General features: G+C 44.3%; 1 protein-coding gene across 1 annotated transcript in view; it reads right to left on the bottom strand.

The window, feature by feature from the left end:
- Nucleotides 1–18871, bottom strand: part of RNF217 (ring finger protein 217) — a 99340-nt gene extending 80469 nt beyond the window's left edge. Inside the window, exon 1 of the mRNA XM_073337202.1 lies at nucleotides 17924–18871. Coding sequence (XP_073193303.1) covers nucleotides 17924–18562 — 639 coding nt within the window. The 5' untranslated portion in view covers nucleotides 18563–18871. The remainder of the gene's footprint in view (nucleotides 1–17923) is intronic.
- Nucleotides 18872–21221: the final 2350 nt, after the last annotated feature.

Here is a 21221-nt window from a genome sequence, read left to right as displayed (position 1 = left end):
ATGATACAAATACCAACTAGTGGCTTGTTCAGTGAGCACCATCCATCCATCCAGTAAACTGAATGAGGCAGCAGTCACGTGGAGAAAATATGATCATGTAATTAAAGACTTATCATAATGCATAAACACAAGGGGGATGAATCAGGGTTGCTAGGCAATCTCAATTCCGGCATTTCCTAACTTTTCATGCTTCACTTTGCAACCTTAATGTTATTTTAACAGTTTTCCACTTGTAAGACCCTTGTTTAAAAAAACAAGCACACTCACAAAACCCAGAAATTTCATCAAATGAAGAAATACTGACTCCCATGCTTCATCGGCAGAGCTGGAATCTTTACATCCACAGCACAAAACTCTACCACTTGAGTAATGGAGTAACTAGTAACAGCAGTAAGGACCAGCCATTAGAGGAGGTTGGAGACAGCAGAAGAATGGGGAGACTGGAATTCTGGGTTTATTTGTAGGTTCCGGAGAGGAGTGGGCACAGACTTTTCTGCTCCTTCCCCCTCTCCCCCCACAAAACCCTCTGCACAAGCCTGACCCTTCTGCCCATTTCACCTCCAGCCTATCCCTGTGCCAGCCCTCTCCCTCCTGCCCCATCCCACCTCCTCATCCTAGATTCCTCATCCTACTCCCAGCTTCCTTGTTCATCAAGTTCCCCATCCCCCTTCAGCTTTTGTCCCCTCTACATTTCACTCCTCCTCACTGCCTGGAAGCCAGCAGGGGAATTACCGTATATACTCGTTCATTAGCCCGTTCGTTTATAAGCTGACCACCCAAGATGGATAGGTAAAAATAGTAAAACCTGTATGACCCTTTTATAAGCCGATTCTATATTTCGGGGGTTGGCAAGCTTTGGCTTCCAGCCCGTCAGGGTAAGCCGCTGGCAGGTTGGGACGTTTTGTTTACCTGGAGTGTTCGCAGGCACAGAGCCCCTCAGCTCCCTGTGGCCGTGGTTTGCCGTTCCCAGCCAAATGGGAGCTGCGGGAAGTGGCGCGCCACAGCCACAGGGAACTGAGGGCTCCATTCCTGCAGACGCTCCAGGTAAACAAAACGACAACGTATTAGATATTTAATTCAATGATTTCATAGAGTTTAAAATCATCAAATTCTGGTGTAGACCCATTTATAAGCCGACCCCCACTCTTTGATGCGTCACTTTTTTACGAAAAATATTAGGCTTATGAACGAGTATATACGGTATTTAGAGCCCTGGAAATCCAGGTCTTTCACTGTTCTCTGTTCCAGTACCTGATACCACAGCAGCCCAGAGCAGCAACTGAAGTGAGTCCTGCTTTATCCCTGTAACCCTGGACTGAAGCATACTCAATGCAGACTTAATCCTTGGGAGAATTTAGCTGCCAAACTAACAAATCTCTGAGGGTATGCTAAGTGCAATTTTCCAAAGGTTTATAAATTGGTGAAGTTTGGGTGGTTTTTCAAGAGGGAAGGTAAAAGGAACATCCCTGACACAAAGGCAACCCACTGCCAAATTTCAAATCCCTGCTCCAAGGAAGGAAGGCACAAAGTGCTTCTCAACCAAATTATTAGAGTTGTTTAAAAAAAAAAAAAACACACCTAGGCAAAAATACATTTCCCATAATCCTGTTCTCAGAAATGGCTGATCCATTTTTTGCTAAAATTTCCTCCTAAAAATTCAGTCCAAAGCAGACACCCGGCATGGAAAATCTCAACTCAAATGGTCAAGCTTGCCAAAGTTATAACCACCTGGAAAAAGGGTCTAACATAGGAAGTGTTGAGCAACCCTAAGTATAGGCTGTGCTGCCAGCACAGACTACGTTGAAGGATCTTTTGCTTACAATGAAGCAAATAAGCTTCAGTTTTCCTCTGGGACAACAGCTGATGGATACATTGAGACAGAAGCTGGCTGATTGTTGTCCTCTGTCACTTGAACAGCTAAGAGCACCTGTATGGTGAAGAATTAATACCACAGAGCAGCAACAGTTTTTTTCTTTTCTTTTTTTTTTTTTTTTTTTAAAGACACCTGACATCAACCTGTCTCTGAGGATAAATATCCTTATGGGCAGCAAATGGAAGTGCAGTACAGTGAAATCAATTTAACACTCTGCACTAGAAACTGTTCTTTTCAAGGGATCTAAATGTAGAAGAGAATATAAGCCCTGGTCTACATTACGGGGTTAGGTCGCATTTAGCCACGTTAGGTCGATTTTAAAATGAACGCGTCTACACAAGCAACCCCGTTCCGTTGACCTAAAGGGCTCTTAATATTGGACTTCTGTACTCCTCTCTGGCAAGGAGAGTAGCAGTAAATTCGACCTTGCTGGGTCGAATTTGGGGTAGTGTGGACGCTAATTAACTTTTTTGGTCTCCGGGAGCTATCCCAGAGTGCGCCAACGTGACCACTCTGGACAGCACTTTCAACTCCGATGAACTAGCCAGGTACACAGGAAAAGCCCTGGGAACTTTTGAATTTCATTTCCTGTTTGGTCAGCGTGGCGAGCTCAGCAGCACAGGTGACCTTGCAGTCCCCCCAGAATCACAAACGAGCTCCAGCATGGAGCGAACGGGAGACACTGGATCTGACTGCTGTATGGAGAGAAGAATCTGTGCAGGCCGAAGTCGGCTCAAAAAGAAGAAATGCTAATATATATGCCAAAATCTCACACAGCATGATGGAGAGAGGCGACAAGAGGGACACACAGCAGTGCCGCATGAAAGTCAAGGAGCTCAGGCAAGCCTACCTAAAGACAAAGGAGGCAAACGGTCACTCTGGGTCAGAGCCCCACACATGCCGCTTCTATGATCAGCTGCATGGCATTCTAGGGGGGGATCACTACCTCAGCACTGTCTGTGGACACCTGCAAGGGGGGAGTCTCACGCAACACGGAGGAGGATTTTGGGGATGAGGAAGAGAAGGAGGAGGATGAGAATGCGCAGCAGGCAAACGGCGAATCCGTCCTCCCTGGCAGCCAGGACCTCTTCATCACCCTGGAGCCAAAACCCTCCCAAGGCGGGATCCCCAACCCTGAAGACGGAGAAGGCACATTTGTAACTACAGTACAGGGTTTGCCATTTAAAAGGAGGGGCTGCGGTTTTCGGGTGGATTTGCAGCACACACCTCCCCCCACCCTTCTGCGTGGCTATTTTCAGGGATGATCCCGTTTAGCGAAGCGCAAACAGCCCAGCATGAATGGGGTCCTTTTACTGTTCCCTTACAAAAATTCCCCTATTTCAAACAGGTGACCATGAGTGATATCACTCTCCTGAGGCTAACAAGGAAAGATATAGACCGAATGTTGCTTGAAAGTGACCAAAACCCAGGCCATTGGCTGCCATGCTTTGTGCTGCAGTGATTCCAGACTACTCTGGTGAGTGCACATTTGTAACTACAGTACAGGGTTTAAAAGCAATAGTGTTTACTGTTTGTTACGCTCTGAAGACTTGGGATGCATTCGTGCCCAGTACAGCTACTGGAAAAGTCTGTTAACGTGTCTGGGGATGGAGCGGGAATCCTCCAGGGACATCTCCATGAAGCTCTCCTGGAGGTACTCTGAAAGCGTCTGCAGAAGGTTTCTGGGGAGGGCTGCCTTATTTCATCCTCCACAGTAGGGCACTTTACCACACCAAGCCAGTAGCAAGTAGTCTGGAATCACTGCAGCACAAAGCATGGCAGCCAATGGTCCTGGGTTTTGGTCACTTTCAAGCAACATTCAGTCTATATCTTTCCGTGTTAGCCTCAGGAGAGTGATATCATTCATGGTCACCTGTTTGAAATAGGGGAATTTTTGTAAGGGAACAGTAAAAGGACCCCATTCATGTTGGGCTGTTTGCGCTTCGCTAAACGGGATCATCCCTGAAAATACCCACGCAGAAGAGTGGGGGGAGGTGTGTGCTACAAATCCACCCGAAAACCGCAGCCCCTCCTTTTAAATGGCAAACCCAACCGGCATTGCTTGCTATGGGAAAGGAGGGTGCTGCAGTTTGAAAACATCCTGCTGTGTCCTAAGTATCCCTCATCTGCCCTACACCACTGGTCACTTAATAATTTGTAACATAGATGATCCCCCCCACCTCCACCCCAAATCAAACTTTATCAGAATATATACTTATGAAACCTACAGCATTCTATCTGAGCACACTTGCCAAATTCCATAAGAATATTGAGCATAAACATCATTCCACCTAGCATGGGCCAAATGATTTATAAGGGAGATAGATTGCCAAACCTGATTATAATTCAGACTCACCAATATTTTCAGTTAGTGTTTATGGTAATTAATGCAATCATTAGGGCAATTACATACAGAGTTCTATTAACATCTTCTGTTTTTATATGCTCATAATTTTTAGAAACATTCTCCTTTGGAATCAACATTTTCCAAGCCTAATCCCAAACTAGTTATTTCTCCCTTTAAAAATAAAAGTTTGTGGAAAAATCTCTTTACATGTCTGAGAGTGCTATAAAAATACTCAACATTTGGCTTTATTTTGCTCACCAATAATTCAAAAATAGTTGAAGAAAACTTCCAAACTTGGCATCTGGGTAGGCCTCCATTACGCATAGTCGCTTTGCTAATTTGGGTTGAGGTAAGTGACGGGGCGGGGGGGAACAAACCCAGCTCCTGAACATTAAACAATTAAATCAGCACAAACCCCAGACTGTCCTTGTCTTCACTTCAGAGTTACGAGAGCTATTGCTAGACAGGGCCACAGAATCATAGACATCAGAAATAAAGAGATGGAATATCCAATTGGTTTCCTTAGAGATGCAGGACTGTTCCCTACAATGTGTTTTCTCCAGTCTAGAGTTTAAATTTAATCAGTGGGCTTTTCCTCCACTTTAGTAAGACTAAGCTACAACCTAGCAGTTCTAGGTCAGGAAGTTTCTTTACTTTCATCCCATTAACCTCCACTAACACTAAATTTCTCCTCCTTTCTTAATGCTCACATCTTTTAAAGTATTTTTAGACTCAATCCTCTACATATTTAAACTTTTAATATTTCCTCTCCAGTCAGTCCCACGTACAAGCTAATTTCTCACCACAAACTTCCTTTAACTTTTCCATACCGTGCTAGTAACAATGGGAAAAAAAGAACACAATATTATACAGAAAAGGATTTTCACCACCCCACTCCACTCAGAAGGTAGGCACTCAGTCACAGATCTTGAAGCTTCAACAAAGGAACAGTGCTAGGTGAAAGTGTGAACTGAACCGCAAGTAGCTACCTACAGATTTCAGAAGTAGGAATGCCTCTCTTAAAAGCTGTAGGGGCTGCTTGAGGTGGCTCTAACTCAGCTATGCTACAACTTCTAATTCAGACAGACATCCACTTAGTCAGTCTTTGGATGGATACAGTTCAACCTTTAACCCAGTCTGCAAAGGCCAGAAACAAGCTGGAGTCTTTCAGAGGGGTCTTGTCCTGTCCAGATAGATGAGTACCCTAATGACATTAAGGGTGTGAAGCTTAGCTTCCCCTTAGCCAGCGTGTGGCTTAGGAAAGAACAAGAAAGTGGATAACTTGGTTCAGGTGAAAGTCAAACAACTTCAGCCAATAATTTAGGGTCAGGTCTTAAATGGTTTTCCACAAAGGCAAGATGACACTAAGGACGACAGCCATGAGAGCTTGAATCTCTCCTAATCTTTGAACTGATGTTATTGCTCCTAAAAGGCTGTCTATGAAGACAGGTAGTATAGAGAACAGGTTGCTAGAGGTTTGAGGAGAGTTCCCATCAAGCCTGCTAACATGACCCCAAGGTTCTAGCAAGGTAGGGGTCTCTGACTAGGGGAAAATACGTATGAGATCCTTTAAGAATCCAGCAACTTTGGGTGAGAAGACTTTATTTAGTAGTAATTTCTGCTTATGGAGCTGATTGACAGTCCTGAACATTTTAAATCTAACAAGTAATCTGAAATGGCAACTACTGGGGTTTTCTAAATGGATGAGAGTGTTTGTAGTGGCTAAATCAAAAATCTTTTCCATTTAACTTCTATGAGTAGAAATGTTCTTGACTTCAGTGGAGCAGGTTCTGTCTGTATCAATTAACTAGTGAGTACTGAGGCTGTCAGATCCTGGGTAGGATTTGGCTTCTGCTCAGCACAGTCACATCTGGCTGAACCAAAACCATGGTCTGTGTTGGTAGGTTCATCAGATCCAAATACCAGAACTCAATGGGCCTTGCCAGAGCTATCATTATATTAAGGCTGTGCCCATCTTGATTTTCTTCAGGATACCGAGTATCCACGGTACGTGTGCATAACCATAAGTGAGTCCTGGTGTCCCAGGGATGAGAAAGGTATTGAGATGGAGCCTGTATTGAACACCCTCTAGAGCAGAGCTGATACTTTCTGTTTTAGTCTGAGACATAGAGGTCTATTCATGGGCATCACCACTGCAGAGCATCTTTCACAAGAACAGTCCTTGACAGATCACATGTAATTGTCTAAGTAATGTCTGCTGAACTGATCAGCTACAGTGTTCTGCAAGCCTGGAAGCTACAGATCCACTATATGATTTGATAGAAAAGGCCCAAAGATAGACTGCTTCCTGGCAGAGTGGCCCCCCTTTTTATCTGGTATTGCTGGGCTAGGCTCCCCAGCCTCTTCCAGCCAAGCACACAGACAAGGCCACACCCAGCTGCACAGAGAGACAGAGATCCGCTCTGAGAAGGCTCAGCTTAAGGGGCTTGTCACAGCACCCAGATGTCCACCCCCCACTTGGAGTACAAACCCAAAATTATATGAAATTCACCTTTTCCTTCAATGTCGAAGAGGGTATATATATAACTTCTCCCTCCGTCCCCCCCCCTCCCCCGTTAGAAATCACAAAGTGGGTTGTATTATAAACCAGAAATAAATTTATTAATAACAGGTGTATTTTAAGTAGTTAAGGAGGTAGCCGACAAAACAAGGCAGATTACTAAGAAAATAAAACAGAGCACACAAACTAAGCTTAATACACTAAAGAAACTGGTTACATGCGAGTTCTCACCCTAAAGCTGGTTCTAATAATCTTCTTCACAGGCCAGATGCCGTTCCAGTCTGGGCCCAGTTCTTTTCCCCTGATCAGTTTTAGTTGTTTCCAGCAGTCATCTTGGGTGAGGTAGCAGGGGAGAACTGACAACTAGGATTACCTCACTCCCCACCCTTAATAGGATTTGCATAAGGCGGGAGTCCTTTGTTTCCCTAGTTTGACCCCCCCCCTCCCCTTAACAGTGGAAAGTTACATGAAGTCCCAGGTAATGTTTTAGTATCAGGTGAGAAGACCACCTGATTCTATAGGATCACAGTGTCCATGAGTCAGTGGCAGTATGGAGAGTCCACAGGAAGGCCAAGCTTTTCACAGTCCATTGTCCTTGCTGATGGGCCATCCACCCTGTTTAGCTTTTCTACTGTTGTACCTGAAGTGTCAGCAGGCATCACACAAAGTAGCATAGTTGAAATACAGAGACAGTCAATATTCCTAATTTCAGATACAGAAATGATACAGGCATACAAATTGGATAATCACATTCAGTAAATCATAACCTTTCCAATGATATCTCACTTGAGCCATTTTGCATAAAGTATCTCAGTTATGTCATTCATATCATAAGCATATTTTCATAAAGAATATGGAATGACATGTCACAGGAGTCCACCTCCTTTCTTAGCAAAAAATCACTAGAGGAGCCCCTAAAGAGGAATTTAAATGGGATAAAAATATTCCTGGCCTACAGTCTCCAGGATCTATTATTGATCCAAAGGTATTCACTACCAGGCCTCCTGAGAAAAAATGGGTGGGGGGATGGGGAGGGGGAGACAAGCAGAGGGAAACAGAAGCAGGAGAAAGATCCAACAGTTCTAGCTAGTTCTCAGTTATGGCATTACACCTGAAGACATGAGGTTGACAGACTGCATGGCAGAAGGGAGGACAGAGGATCTCCTTTGGAACCACTGCCTCTCCCTTGAACATTCTGATTTTTTACTGGCCCTAACAGTAAGGAGGCTTCTGCCTCAAACAGCTTTGGAATTCTATACTGCCTTCTCCTTGGGGCTGGTGTAGATACCCTTAGAGAGTAAAGAGTGGCTTTTGAGTCCTTCAAAGTGTGCAGGGTTTCATCAGCATGATAGTATAAGAGGTCACAGTCTTTGGGAGGTCCATGAAGCCATATTCATTGCGACTTAGGTTGCTAAGGAATGCACTGCTGTGTTAGAGGCATGAACAAAAACGTGAGGGAGTGCAGGCTCAGATGGTTTGGTCACGTAAAAGCACAGTCCTGACAACTACAAGGGTAAGAGAGTCCAGCAGATCAAGACTGAAGGAAACAGACAGACAGAGGCAGACCCAAGAAGAAGTGATGGAGTGGACTAGGCTCAAAGGAAAGGAGCAGTGGAGAGGTCCTCCAAACAGGCTAGAGTGGCTGCAGGGGAAACAGCCAATCAGGGTCCAGGAGGGTCATATAAAAGGAGCTGCAGAACAGAGCAGCAGTTAGTAGCTTCTGGAAGCTGGAGAAGAAAGGACTGCATGCCTGGCTGGCTGAGGGAACTGCAGCATAGTAGACAGCTAAGCGGGGGCAGGGACCAGGGGAGCTGAGAATTACAAGTCGCAGATTTCCTAGTGAAGATGAATTCTAGATTAATACAGACTATTGTACATGTTTCTACTATGTTGGTATTCTGTTTATTTCTTCCATATAAGAACTTGTCACTTGTTCATTTTGCTTCCTGAGCTGCACACGATACCATGAAAGTAAACAAGCAGAGTTTCCAAGCTATTACACAATCCAATTCCATTTGCACTTGAAAGAGCACAGAAGAGTTAGTATCCTTGCTTCTGGAAAGCTTTTAAGTCAGGTTAGAAGTAATAGGACAAATGACTCGCACAGCACAGGTGCACTAGAATGGAAAGAACATACAAGGAGTCCCTTCCCCCAAGGGCATTCATACAATAAACAGAAGAACAAGGGGGTATGCCAAGCATGGGGAGGACCTGGGCATAGACTGGATAGCAATGGCGGTACATGCAGAGTACCCCTTTGTAATAGGAATATGCATAAGTCACTGCTCATTGCACTCCCCCACCACCTGTGAAGGTATTATGCCTTATGGTGACACAACACCTTCCTTCACACTACTTCTCTGCTACCAGTGATCTGTAGTGATGCTCCTCTGACTTGCAAGGAAGCCATTTAGCCGGATGTTTTTAGGCAACAGAATTTCTCTACCTATGTTATCTAAGATATTTCGATTCTGAAGCTTTTTTAAAGAGTTTTACTAAAACACTTGGAGACAAGTTTCTTTTTTGATCTAAAGACACTACAGATTGAAAGAGTAACAACAGGAACATTTATAGTCACTTTATAAAACTGCACTGCTTAGCCTTTAAGTATATATTTATGAAAAAAGGAACTGTTGGTATGTTTTAGGAACTATTTATATTTTTCCTTTAGTCAATACAACTTATGAAGTGAGTAACCTCTCCCACAATTAAGGAAACTTCTATTGTCCTGACAAGCTTGTAATACAATACACACATTAGTAATCTTATGAGGTAGAAGAGAGGATTTTGGTTGTTTTTTTTTTTAAAAGCAATTACAAAATAAGCCTTTTCTAACACTGCTTAAATCTTAAAATGTACATAGACTTGGCCATCTAAATAATTTATAGCAGAGTTTTCCCTCTAAAACCAACAAGTCTCAATTTTGTACTTCTTGAATAAAATTTGTCTGATTTATCCACCAGCTTAGTAACCATTGCCCTAAGGAACTGTATCTGAGCTGGGAGAATCTCAATTTGTTTTTACCACATAGATACATATACCATATGGCAAGAAGTTGTACACTGAGGATCATGTGTAAGTCTGTTTGGAGAAGCAAGGAGGGATATATAACTCAGTAGAACGTATAAAGACTGGAATTACTAACCTCCTGAATTCTTGTCTCAGCTAGACTTAGCTTTGTTACTTTTTGAAAGCATTCACTAATCTGTAAAATAAAGATATGCCACCTACCACTCAAAAATGTTGTAAAATTTTTTATGATTGTAACACACTTTGGTCATGAAGAGGACAGTACACCTGCTGATGATTTTTCCACACCAGCGTAATTCTCAGCTGTTCATACTGGGTAGTTCTGCATCCACTTTATACCACCAGAGAAGCATAGAAGAGGATTTAGCACATAAGGAGTCAGATCTAGCTCATGCAAGCACAACAAAGGCAGCTTTAAATCTAGACACTTTTAAAGATCAAGTTAGGCAATACACCTGCTCCCACATCCCCACCAACCTGCATGGTTTTAGTGTCATGTGTTCAGGTTTTTTTCCTCCAGTTGGATGAAAGATCCACATAAATAGGGGACAGACTGACTCCATAGAGGAGAAAATGAAAAAGTATTTTTCCTCCATTTTCTTTCACCTATAGCATCTTTAAGGGGTCAACTTACTATATAAAAAAATATTCAGAATATAGTATGCCACTTAAGTTGACCGGACAATGTTCTTTTAACATAGGAATGAATACTGCAAGCAAGCGTCAAATAAAACACATCACTGACAAATGGGGGACCAAAACCTAACTCTCAAAACTTGATGATCTACAAGTAAACAAAGCAGTAAAAACAGCAAGGGTCTTATACCACAAGATTTACTTGGTTCATTTATGAGGAAAATGATAGCACAGATTTAATTATAAAACTTCACATATTTAGTAGTGTACTGTACTGCAATTTATAGAAATAATGAAATCTCACTAATATGAGTTAGTCATTTTAATATTTGCTGAAAATTGGGCAATAAGACTACCAGTTTTGTGTGGTACTTATCAAGTTTACAGATTAATGAGGTAAGAGGAAAAAAAGTTAGGTTCTACTGTAGGTGTAACTCTTCACTTCAATTTCTTCCCGCTCATCCATTCAGAACAAATTTAGCCATGATTTTGTTTTATGAATAGCTGAAGTTATTCATAATCTTTGTACCAGAAGCCATCACTATGTCTGGTTTTGTTTTTAGAGGGAATTCTCAAATAAACAAACACCAAATATTCACTCTGACTCAGATTTACAAACCAGTAGAGATGAGGAAGTGAATCACTCTTATCAGGCTTGTGTACACACACAGCTTCTAAAATAAAGAAAGCTGAATGCCATGTAAGAGAAGCAGCATGAATACAATATTAAGGTTGAGAAGTCAAGTACACTAATCTCTCCCTTTTCTTCTTAGTTTATACACTATGCAGAACAAGATTTACAGCTCAAGGGATGGGTTGCTAACCTAGCTTTCAGCCACCTTTTGCCTCCTGGTGAGCAGCCCTAGGGGTAATTTAATCAGCACTAAGGAGGCTGCCCACAGATGGTGCTGCCCAGAAACAGCACGGCAATTCCGCCCCCTCATTCTCCAGTCCCACCCCAGCATGCTACCTACGCTGAGGTTTGAGAGTGGCTGTCTTCTTCAGCTCCCATGCCACGGAATTCCTATGGCCAGATCCATACCTTCTAGAGCCACCCCCACCTGGCACACAGGTGTCGGAATCTCACTCAAGTCATCTCCTTCCCACAGCCCCAATGACTATCTTTACGTTTACTGCCTTTAAACAGAGAGGGAACAGAAACATTTTCTCAGGAAGCCAGCTCCCAATCAACCCTAAAGGACTCCCTGAGAGGTCAGTTAAGTATCATGCCCAAGTTTTGGATTGGTAAATTGAGGCAGAGAGAAGGTATGCAACTTTCCAAAGATCACATACAGTAAGTCAATATCAGGACCATTATTAGAACTCTGGTCTCATCTGCTAAACTTCTGTCTAACCACTAAATCAGTCCCCACCCCACCCCCAGTAAATTAATCTTAGCTTTTGGTTTTTATATCTGTAAAACAGAATACTTTGCAGTTGCCGAGTACTTTTTCCATCTGCAGAAAGTGCTTTGCCACACTGCTTAAGTATTAGCTGGCACATTTCACAGACAGGGAAAACAGACAGATTTAGGTGGAATTTGATGTATAAGTGGGAGAGGGTTGTGTTAGTGGCTCTGATTCTTAAGTCTTGTCCTACGCTACCAAAATTAAATAAAGCAGAAAACAGTCATTGGCAATGAACCAGTGAACACCATTTAATTGCAATTGTAGGAGAAGAAAAACTCTGTTCAGCACCATTTCAGAAACCATGATTAAAAACTATCAAAAAATCGGTCACTACAGGTCCCAGACTTGCTCAATAGGAAAATGAAGCAGAAACTAAAATAATCTGCTGCTCTATTTCTTAGACCTAAGAACCATCCCTCAAAATGGTGGAGTAGTTAACAGGGACAGCTTTAGACTCCAGACAACGCACCTCCCACTAGACTACTTACAGGCTATGTTCAGAGTTACTTTAGGCTCAGGACAAATCCTTCTATTCAGTTATTGCTTCTATAATCAAACTCCAGTTGAGATCAATGCAGGATTAGCTTAAAACAGTTCAACCACCTCAATTTGTAGACAATCATGGCAAGCACTGTGCACCCTGCAACTGGAATCTCAATGGTTGTGGATAAAACCACTGCATGCTTGCTGAGGAGTTCCCTTCAACCCAGCCCATCAACAGTATTAGTAACAGACACAGGTTTAGATTGTAGAGCTCAGCTGAACCATCTCATAATTCAAGGTCTCTGGGTTTAGGAAGAGTCCAGCTGTCATGTTCTTGATGGCCTGTCATGCTGTCTAGCCTGCCTGGCGTTTTTAGCCTGCCTCAAAAAGGTGTTCTTTTCACAACTTTTAGTTCTATTGCTGTGTGCCAAGTCAACTGTCAGGGTGGGGCTCAGCACAACGACCACATCAGGAAGCTATGAAGAATGGGAAATTTCCACATTAAAGGCAAAAATAACATCCTGACAGATTACCTGAGCTGTAAATACAGTATCCAGAACAAGTGGCCCCTGAAGAGTGCACTGGCAAACCCATGCTCTCAGACAGGTGGACCTATTTGCCATAGAACTCAATACAAAATGAAATCCGTTCTACTCTGAGGATAGGAAGTATCAAGGATCCTTATTGGATACATTCCTCTTAGACTGGAAACAAACATACCTGTATGTGCCCCCTTCAAATTCTTCTCATCCTATCAGATGCAGCACCGTGGAGCTTATTACCATCTGAACAGAACTAGACCATTCCATAAGACATTCCAGGTTTGTCTTGATTTCAGGTTTTGTTTTTCAAATGTCACCTAACACATTCCAATACTAGCACAGACAAAGCAAATTGTACTTTGGCACGTACATTAACTGGTCAAGTTAAAGCCGAGGAGGGAGCCTATGTTTCAGCTCAACCAGCTAGAACATGAAAAAGTTTAAGATATGTTCTCACACTAACACAGAAAAGGTGATAGTTAAGGAGTTCTAAAAAACAAAAACAAGTTATCCTAGCCAAGACAATCTCTAGACTGTTAATAGCATGGAGGGATAGTTCTAGTTGTCAGTAAACTTCCATAAACATATGCCATAAGAACCAGCAAGGATTCCAGTACCAACAGGTGTTAAAGGCTCCTATTAAAAAGAAAAGGAGTACTTGTGGCACCTTAGAGACTAACATGGCTGCTACTCTGAAAGGCTCCTATTGCATCTCTCAGATGTGCCCATTATAGAAATACATAACTCCAGTTATTAGGTTTTTATCCATACCTTTACACTGAATTACTCCCTGGATTTAGTGAGCGTCTGCACTGAGGTAGACTGCATCAGTGCAAGTCACAGTTTACAACACTGTCTATACTAAGAGCTTGCGCTGGTGCAGCTACACCACAGGCTAAAAACTGCACTGTAGACAAGACCTTAACCTCTAAATCAGATGCTCTCAGACTGCTTGGAATAGCAGTGTCACTGTTAAACTGAGACACCTCAACATCTCCTGTGATTATTTTTTAATCACAGTGGGTATCCTAATTACTTGCTATTTACCCAGGGCAAGAATTTTATGTTTTAAACAAGGGGAACATTTACTTACTACAATAAATATGGTTCTCCACAATGACTGACTGCATGGACCTACACTCCCCATCTTCCTTATCAGCACTATTTTAGTCTTACAACTGGTTTTTATTAGGGCTGTCAAGCAATTAAAGAGATTAACTGCACGATTAAACAATAGAATACTATTCATTTAAATATTTTGGATGTTTTCAACATTTTCAAATATATTGATTTCAATTATAACAGAATACAAAGTGTTCAGTGCTCACTTCACAGTGCAAATACTTGTAATCAAAAAAATATAAACAAACAAAAGAAATAGTATTTTTCAATTTACCTCATACAAGTACTGCTGTGGAATCTCTTTATCATGAAAGCTGAACTTACAAATGTAGAATTATGCACAAAAACTTCATTCAAAAATAAAACAATGTAAAATCTTAGAGCCTGCAAGTCCACTCAGTCCTCCTACTCGTTCAGCCAATCACTCGGTCAAACAATTTTGTTTACATTTGCAGGGGATAATGCTGCCCGCTTCTCGTTCACAATGTCACCTGAAAGGGAGAACACGGCACTGTTGTAGCTGGCACTGCAAGATATTTACATGCCAAATGCACTAAAGATTCACATGTCCGTTCATGCTGCAGCCACCATTCCAGAGGATATGCATCCATGCTGATGATGGGTTCTGCTCAATAACAATCCAAAGCAGTGCAGACCAATGCATGTTCATTTTCATCATCTGAGTCAGATGCCACCAGCAGAACGTTTATTTTCTTTTTTGGTGGTTGGGGTTCTGTAGTTTCTGCATTGGAGTGATGCTCTTTTAAGAATTCTGAAAACATGCTTCACACCTCATCCCTCTCAGATTTTGGAAGGCACTTCAGATTCTTAAATCTTGGGTTGAGTGCTACAGCTATCTTTAGAAATCTTACATTGGTACCTTCGTTGCATTTTGTCAAATCTGCACCTAAAGTGCTCTTAAAATGAACATGGGCTGAGTCATCATCTGAGACTACTATAACATGAAATATATGGCAGAATGCAGATAACAGAGCCAGAGACATATAATTCTCCCCCAATGAGTTCAGTCACGAATTTAATTAACGCATTATTTTTTAACAAGCGTCATCAGCATGGAAGCATGTCCTCTGGAATGGTGGCCGAAGCATGAAGGAGCATATAAATGTTTAGCATAGCTGGCATGTAAATACCTTGCAATTAGGGATGTAAAATGTTAACCTGCCTTAACCAGTAAGCACCAGTCTTACTGGTTAACCCGCCTTAACCACTAACCTCCGGGCTGGCCCACCGACCCTGCTCCAGCCAGAGCAGCCCCAGCCGCGCCAGCAGGCCCTTTAATCGGTTAACCATTTAAACTAAATATTTTTTAATCCTTTCAATGGTTAACTTTTTAAACTGTATTTACATCCCTACTTGCAATGCGGGCTACTACATTCTCATGCAAATGCCTGTTCTCACTTTCTGCTGACATTGTAAATAAGAAGTGGACAGCATTATCTCCTGTAAATGTAAGCAAACTTGTTTGTCTTAGTGATTGGCTGAACGAGAAGTAGGACTGAATGGACTTGTAGGCTCTTAAGTTTTGCATTGTTTTGTTTTTGAGTGCAGTTATGTCACAAACAACAAAAATCTACATTTGTAAGTTGCACTTTCACAATAGAGATTGCACTATAGAACTTGAATGAGGTGAACTGAAAAACACTCTTTTGTTTATCATTTTTACAGTGCAAATATTTGTAATCAAAAATATAAAGTGAGCAGTGTACACTTTGTATTCAGTGTTGTAATTGAAATCAATATATTTGAAAATATAGAAAAACATCCAAAAATATTTAATAAATTTTAATTAGTATTCTATTGGTTAACAATGCGATAAAAATTGTGATTAATCACAATTTTTTAATTGCAATTAATTTTTCAGTTAATCGCATGAGTTAAGTGCGATTAATCAACAGCCGGAGGAAGGAAGGAATTGTGCTGTAGTTTGTTATAAATGCTTTTATATCCACTAATGCAGGGATCTCAAACCCGAATCACCACAAGGGCCACATGAGGACGAGTACATTGAACCGAGGGCTGCATCATTGACCCCCCCCCCCACGCAGCGCTGCCACCAGCCCTGCCTCTGCCCCACCTCTTCTCCACCTCTGCTCCTGAGTGCGCGGCTCCCCACTCCTCCCCCTCCCTCCTGGAAGTGCCTGCAGGTAGGAAGAGGAGCTAGGACACGGTGCTCTAGGGGGAGGGGGAGCCTGGCGGGCCACAGGAAATAACTCTGGGGGCGTGGGGAGCTTGGCGGGCTGCAGGAAATAACCCTGCGGGCCACGTGTTTGACACCCCTGCACTAATGGGAGTGCACAAACAGGACTATGCACCCACCCTACTTAAACACACTCTGCTACCCAAAAGAGCCTTTGATCCTGAAAACACAGATGCACGCAGTGCTGTTGACTTTACAAGTACGTAAAGTTCTGTAGGATGAGGACCAAAGTTTGGAACTCATGCATCACCCAGAGTATGTCTGTCAGGCAGACACCTCAAAGAAAAAACCCTATAATTACTAAACTAGTTAGCAATTCTGTTAGTTTTAAGGAAAAGCGTTGGGGGCGATTCAGTCAATTATAAAATAACATATATTTTTCAATTCAGACTGGGAGGCAACAATATGAAAATGTACAAAGAGAGAAAGACGGAGTAAGCTCACTAAAGTGTGAAGCACAATAAAGCATGTGGTTGTGCATGATACTCCAGCATTTAAGTAATAAACAGTTAATATTTGTGAACTATTGGCTTATTTTAGTAACAAAAAAATCACCAAAAAAATTTGGAAGCAGTTTGGTAAATACTTTTGTTTGTATAAGGTGGTACAAAGTGTTTCTATACTGGGCTATAAGGCTTCACCTTAGTTTTAAGTAATTCACTGAAAAACCAACCCTGGTGTGCAAATCAAAAGTTGTTTGCTGTATGAAATTAACCTAATAAATCTATTAGTATTGCTGACACATACAGACTAGTTTTAAATCCAGCTATGGAGATTCTTATTGCTATTAGATTAGGGTAGGAAGAGTTTTAAATTATATTTTGATCTAAGTTAGATTGGCTGAGCAAGATGGTGCCTCTCCCATTTAAACCTAGCCCAGTTCCACTAGTCACTGAAAAAAGACACAAGGTCCAATACAAAAACGACTAATGTACTAGCCAGTGCTGAGTGGAAAGTTTTAACTGGCCTCTGGCAACAGCAGCAGGAGTGAATCAGTCTGTTCCATGTTTTACTGACCTGCTGATGTTATCAGGCTGGGATAAATTCAAGAGAAATTTAAAGAAAATGAGTTTAAACTTTAGAGCATCTTTAACCTACACACACAAATCCTCAGCCATTGAGGAGAAGAGTGTGCACACCTCCATAGTGTCCAGCAAGTCCTTCTGCTCCACATGAGAGAGGGAGCAGCCCTGTAACCAGTCACTTCCGAGAAAAATATTAAGTTTTAACTATGTTTGGGGTCTAAGAAATGGGATAGGATAGGGGGTGTGAAGCCTGCCCTAATGGCAGAGCTCCCTCAACTAGGCTGACAGCTTGAATGCTCAGGAGGGCCAGGAAATTTACCTGGGAGCCAAGGTGGGATGGGGCAGGGCCATCCATCGAAAGAGTGATAAAAGCCAAGGTATTTACCTGGGTAGGATGGGTCAGGGCTCTCCACCGAGGGGGCGAGGAGGGCCAGGGCATTTACCTGGGTGCTGGGGTGGGATGGGTCGGGTCAGGGCTCTCCACCGAGGGGGCGAGGAGGGCCGGGGCATTTACCTGGGTGCTGGGGTGGGATGGGTCGGGTCAGGGCTCTCCACCGAGGGGGCGAGGAGGGCCGGGGCATTTACCTGGGTGCTGGGGTGGGATGGGTCAGGGCTCTCCATCGAGGGGGCGAGGAGGGCCGGGGCATTTACCTGGGTGCTGGGGTGGGATGGGTCAGGGCTCTCCATCGAGGGGGCGAGGAGGGCCGGGGCATTTACCTGGGCGCTCAGGTAGCGCTTCAGGCACTCCTCGCACACCGCCTTCTTGCAGCAGGGCAGGGGCTTGATGGGCTTCTCCTCCAGGCACACCCGGCAGCTCAACAGCAGCAGGGGCCCGAAGTCCCCCGCTATCAGCCCGGAGAAGGGCTCGGGCAGCAGGTAAAAGTCCACCTCGATGCTACCCCCCGAGGTCAAGGGGTCTCCGACGGGGCCGCGGCGGGCGGACAGGGCCCCGGGGGCTGCGGCGGGCGGGGGTCCCGGCCCGGCCCCAGCCCGGTCGTTCTCCACGCAGTACACGGTGCAGTACACGTGCCGCCGCGGGGGGATGCGGCGGCGGCTGCTGGTGCTGCTGCCCCAATCCCGCCCCGGCCCCTCCTCGGGGGGCGCCCCGGGCTCCCCGCCGGCCCCCGGCTCCTCCGCGGGAGGCTCAGGGGGCGGCGGCGGCTCCACGCTGCGCTCCGGACTCCCCGGGGCCCCGCCGGGAAGCGGCTCCTGCTCCCCGCTCCGCCGCCTGCTGCCGGGCTCCGGATCCCGCGGTCCGGCCGCCTCCTGCCCCGGCTCCCGGGCCCCGCCGGCCGGGAACGGCGCCTCAGCGGCGGCCGCCCGCAGGGTACTCAGCGAGCTCTGCTGCTCCCCCATCCCCGCCGCTTCCCATCCAGCCGCCTCCGGCCCCGCTTCTGCTTCCGGGTCCCGGGCCCCGCAGCTCCGCGACCCAGCGGGGAGCCGCCGCCGCCGCCTCCCCGGGGCCAGCGGCCGCCGCCGCCGCTCCCCGCCGGGCCTGCGCAGGTCAACGCCGCCCGGGGGCCCCGCCGGGCCGCGCTCCCATCCCGCAGCCCCGGCCGCCCCCGGAGAGTCAGAGCTGGGTTCGGACGGCCCGGCCCGGCCCGGCCCCGCCTGACCACAGCCCCCCAGGAGCCGCGCCGGCCGCGGCCCCGGCCCCCCTCTCACATGTATGCGGGCCGGGCCACTCTCCGCCCCTTCCTGCCTACACAAGGGACCCACCCACTCTCAATCCTGCCCCTCACGTACACACAATCTCCTCCACCCCTTAACCCTGCCCCTTTCTCACACCCCACTCGGGGTCTTTGCCTGGGCCCCCCTTATACACTCCTCTGCCCTCCCACCTACTTCTCCCTCTTCCTTTCCTGCGTTAATTCGGGTCACCAGATAGCAAGTGTGAAATATCAGATCTTTGGGTGGAGGCCGGGTATAGTTGCATATGTAAGACAAAGCCCCTAATATCAGAGAGGTCCCGATAATATTGGGATGTCAGATCACCCTACTTTACACACCCCTCTATCTACTCACCCACCTTTCACCTCTGCCCGCCACGTACACACCCCCTTCTCGCTCACATATATCCACTTATCCCTTTATCCTGCCACACTCTCACACACACAAACTCCTACCTACCACTTAACCCTGCCCCTGTCTCACACACACACCCTTACTCACCCCTTAACATTGCCTCTCATACCTACTCTGCCCTCCCTCCCCGCCCATTAACACTACCCCTCTCATTCGCTCACTATACAATCACACCAGCTTCCTTGGCTCCCTACCACATACCCAAAGTACAGCAGGAGCAGGCTATAAGGACTTTAAACAATCTTTAACATGAACATTGAGTTTTCTTCAGCGTAGTTTCAGCATTAAATAAAAAGGAAGTGCTCCTTTTGTGTATTTACAGTTTTGTTCACTAATTCTTCACAAGAGAGAGATTGTCACCAAGGTTCTTCAGAAGATAATATTCTCATATTCTTACTCCAGGATACCAGTGTAAATGTAATTTACAGAAAAATCAGCTGACCACCTCCACACCTTTCCATTTAAAAAGTCTCATTTTAGCCAGATGTGATGATCTGTTCCTCACTCTAAAAAGCAATAGTCACCTACGCAGTAGTACAGCCTCCCCCGTCCCCCGCCCGTAAACAGATACATTGATAGAGAAAGTGAGCACACTCATTAGGAAGCAAACACCCTTTTTAATTTCAAAACGGCTTTGTACTTTGAATGTGATATATTTTGAATAAAAATCCAACGTCCAATTAAAAATTAGTCCCAAAGAAAACAAACTGTAAAAAATAGAAGCATCATCTTTATCCTCTTAGTGTCACAGGTATTTAGGTTTATGATTGGCATACCACATCTGAACAATACTATGACATCTGCAAAAGTGATTTAAATAATTAAACTCAGACAAATTGATAAATACACATCCAATGAGTCTGGTCATTTGCAAGTAAGAGGATTAAAGAAAAAATGCCTGTGGATGCTGTTTAGAAAGCCTGCCCAAAAGCAAGGAAAAATGTCTTGCAGAACTCGACATCAACATAGATACCGCAGATAACATAAAGCCCATTCTAGGACAGCTGCAGTGTTGGTAGTGGCAAGTACAGCAGGCATTTACTAAAAGGTGCTTCTTCTTCTTCTTCTTCTACCTTGTCTAGACTAGCGGTTTTGGTCCATTGCCCCAGATGGCTCCTAACTTTCTATTGAAATCAATGATAATGTGATCAGTGATAATGTCACTGTCCCTCTTTTTTATACTTTCTTCCAGTTGCTAGAAAGATCCTTGATGTGATGTGGGGGTCAGGCAGCCCCCACTCCATACATGCCCTCTCTGAGAATTCTCTGAGATCATGGATTCTTCCTGATGTGCCATTAATGCCTGTCTGGATGGTGGTAGTTGCTCTTTGTCCTTACTGAAAGGGCAGATGTGGGCATCTCCCAACCTCACAACATATTTCAGTAGCACATATAGCAATACTTCATAACTTCACATACAATGATAGTGGATATTAAGGTTCAACAGACCAAGTCTTTTTAAATGATACCTCACAAGGCATACTTTGTATAAAAAATATAATAATCATATGACAGTGGTGAATATGGGGGACCCATATTTTGGATCTTTGCAGTACAGATTGTCACAAGGGGGTATCCTGAGTAGATCTGGTGCAATAGGTAGTTTTTAAAATATATATATATATATATATATATATGTATGTGTGTGTGTGTGCGTGTGCGTTGGATTCAGGATCTTTTTTAGGTTATAGCTGGAAGTTTATGTGCTCTGCACACAAATTTCCTTGATAGGAAATAGGTGCACTTAAATCTGATTGCCAGATGGGGGCTGTGCATAAAACTTTCTGTCAGGAGCTACACTTTCCTATCAGGTTTTATCCTATACAGAGTTCATGAGCAGCTGCTGGAACATGAGAGTTGATGCACACACGCTGACAAATAAGATAGTCTCCCCATTAGCAGTTGCACCTTTAACTCTACAGCTCCACCC

This window comes from Lepidochelys kempii, chromosome 3 (assembly GCF_965140265.1).
Source record: "Lepidochelys kempii isolate rLepKem1 chromosome 3, rLepKem1.hap2, whole genome shotgun sequence".
Taxonomy (NCBI): Eukaryota; Metazoa; Chordata; order Testudines; family Cheloniidae; genus Lepidochelys; species Lepidochelys kempii.
Note: the sequence above shows the minus strand (reverse complement) of the source record. Positions and strands in the feature narration are given on the sequence as shown.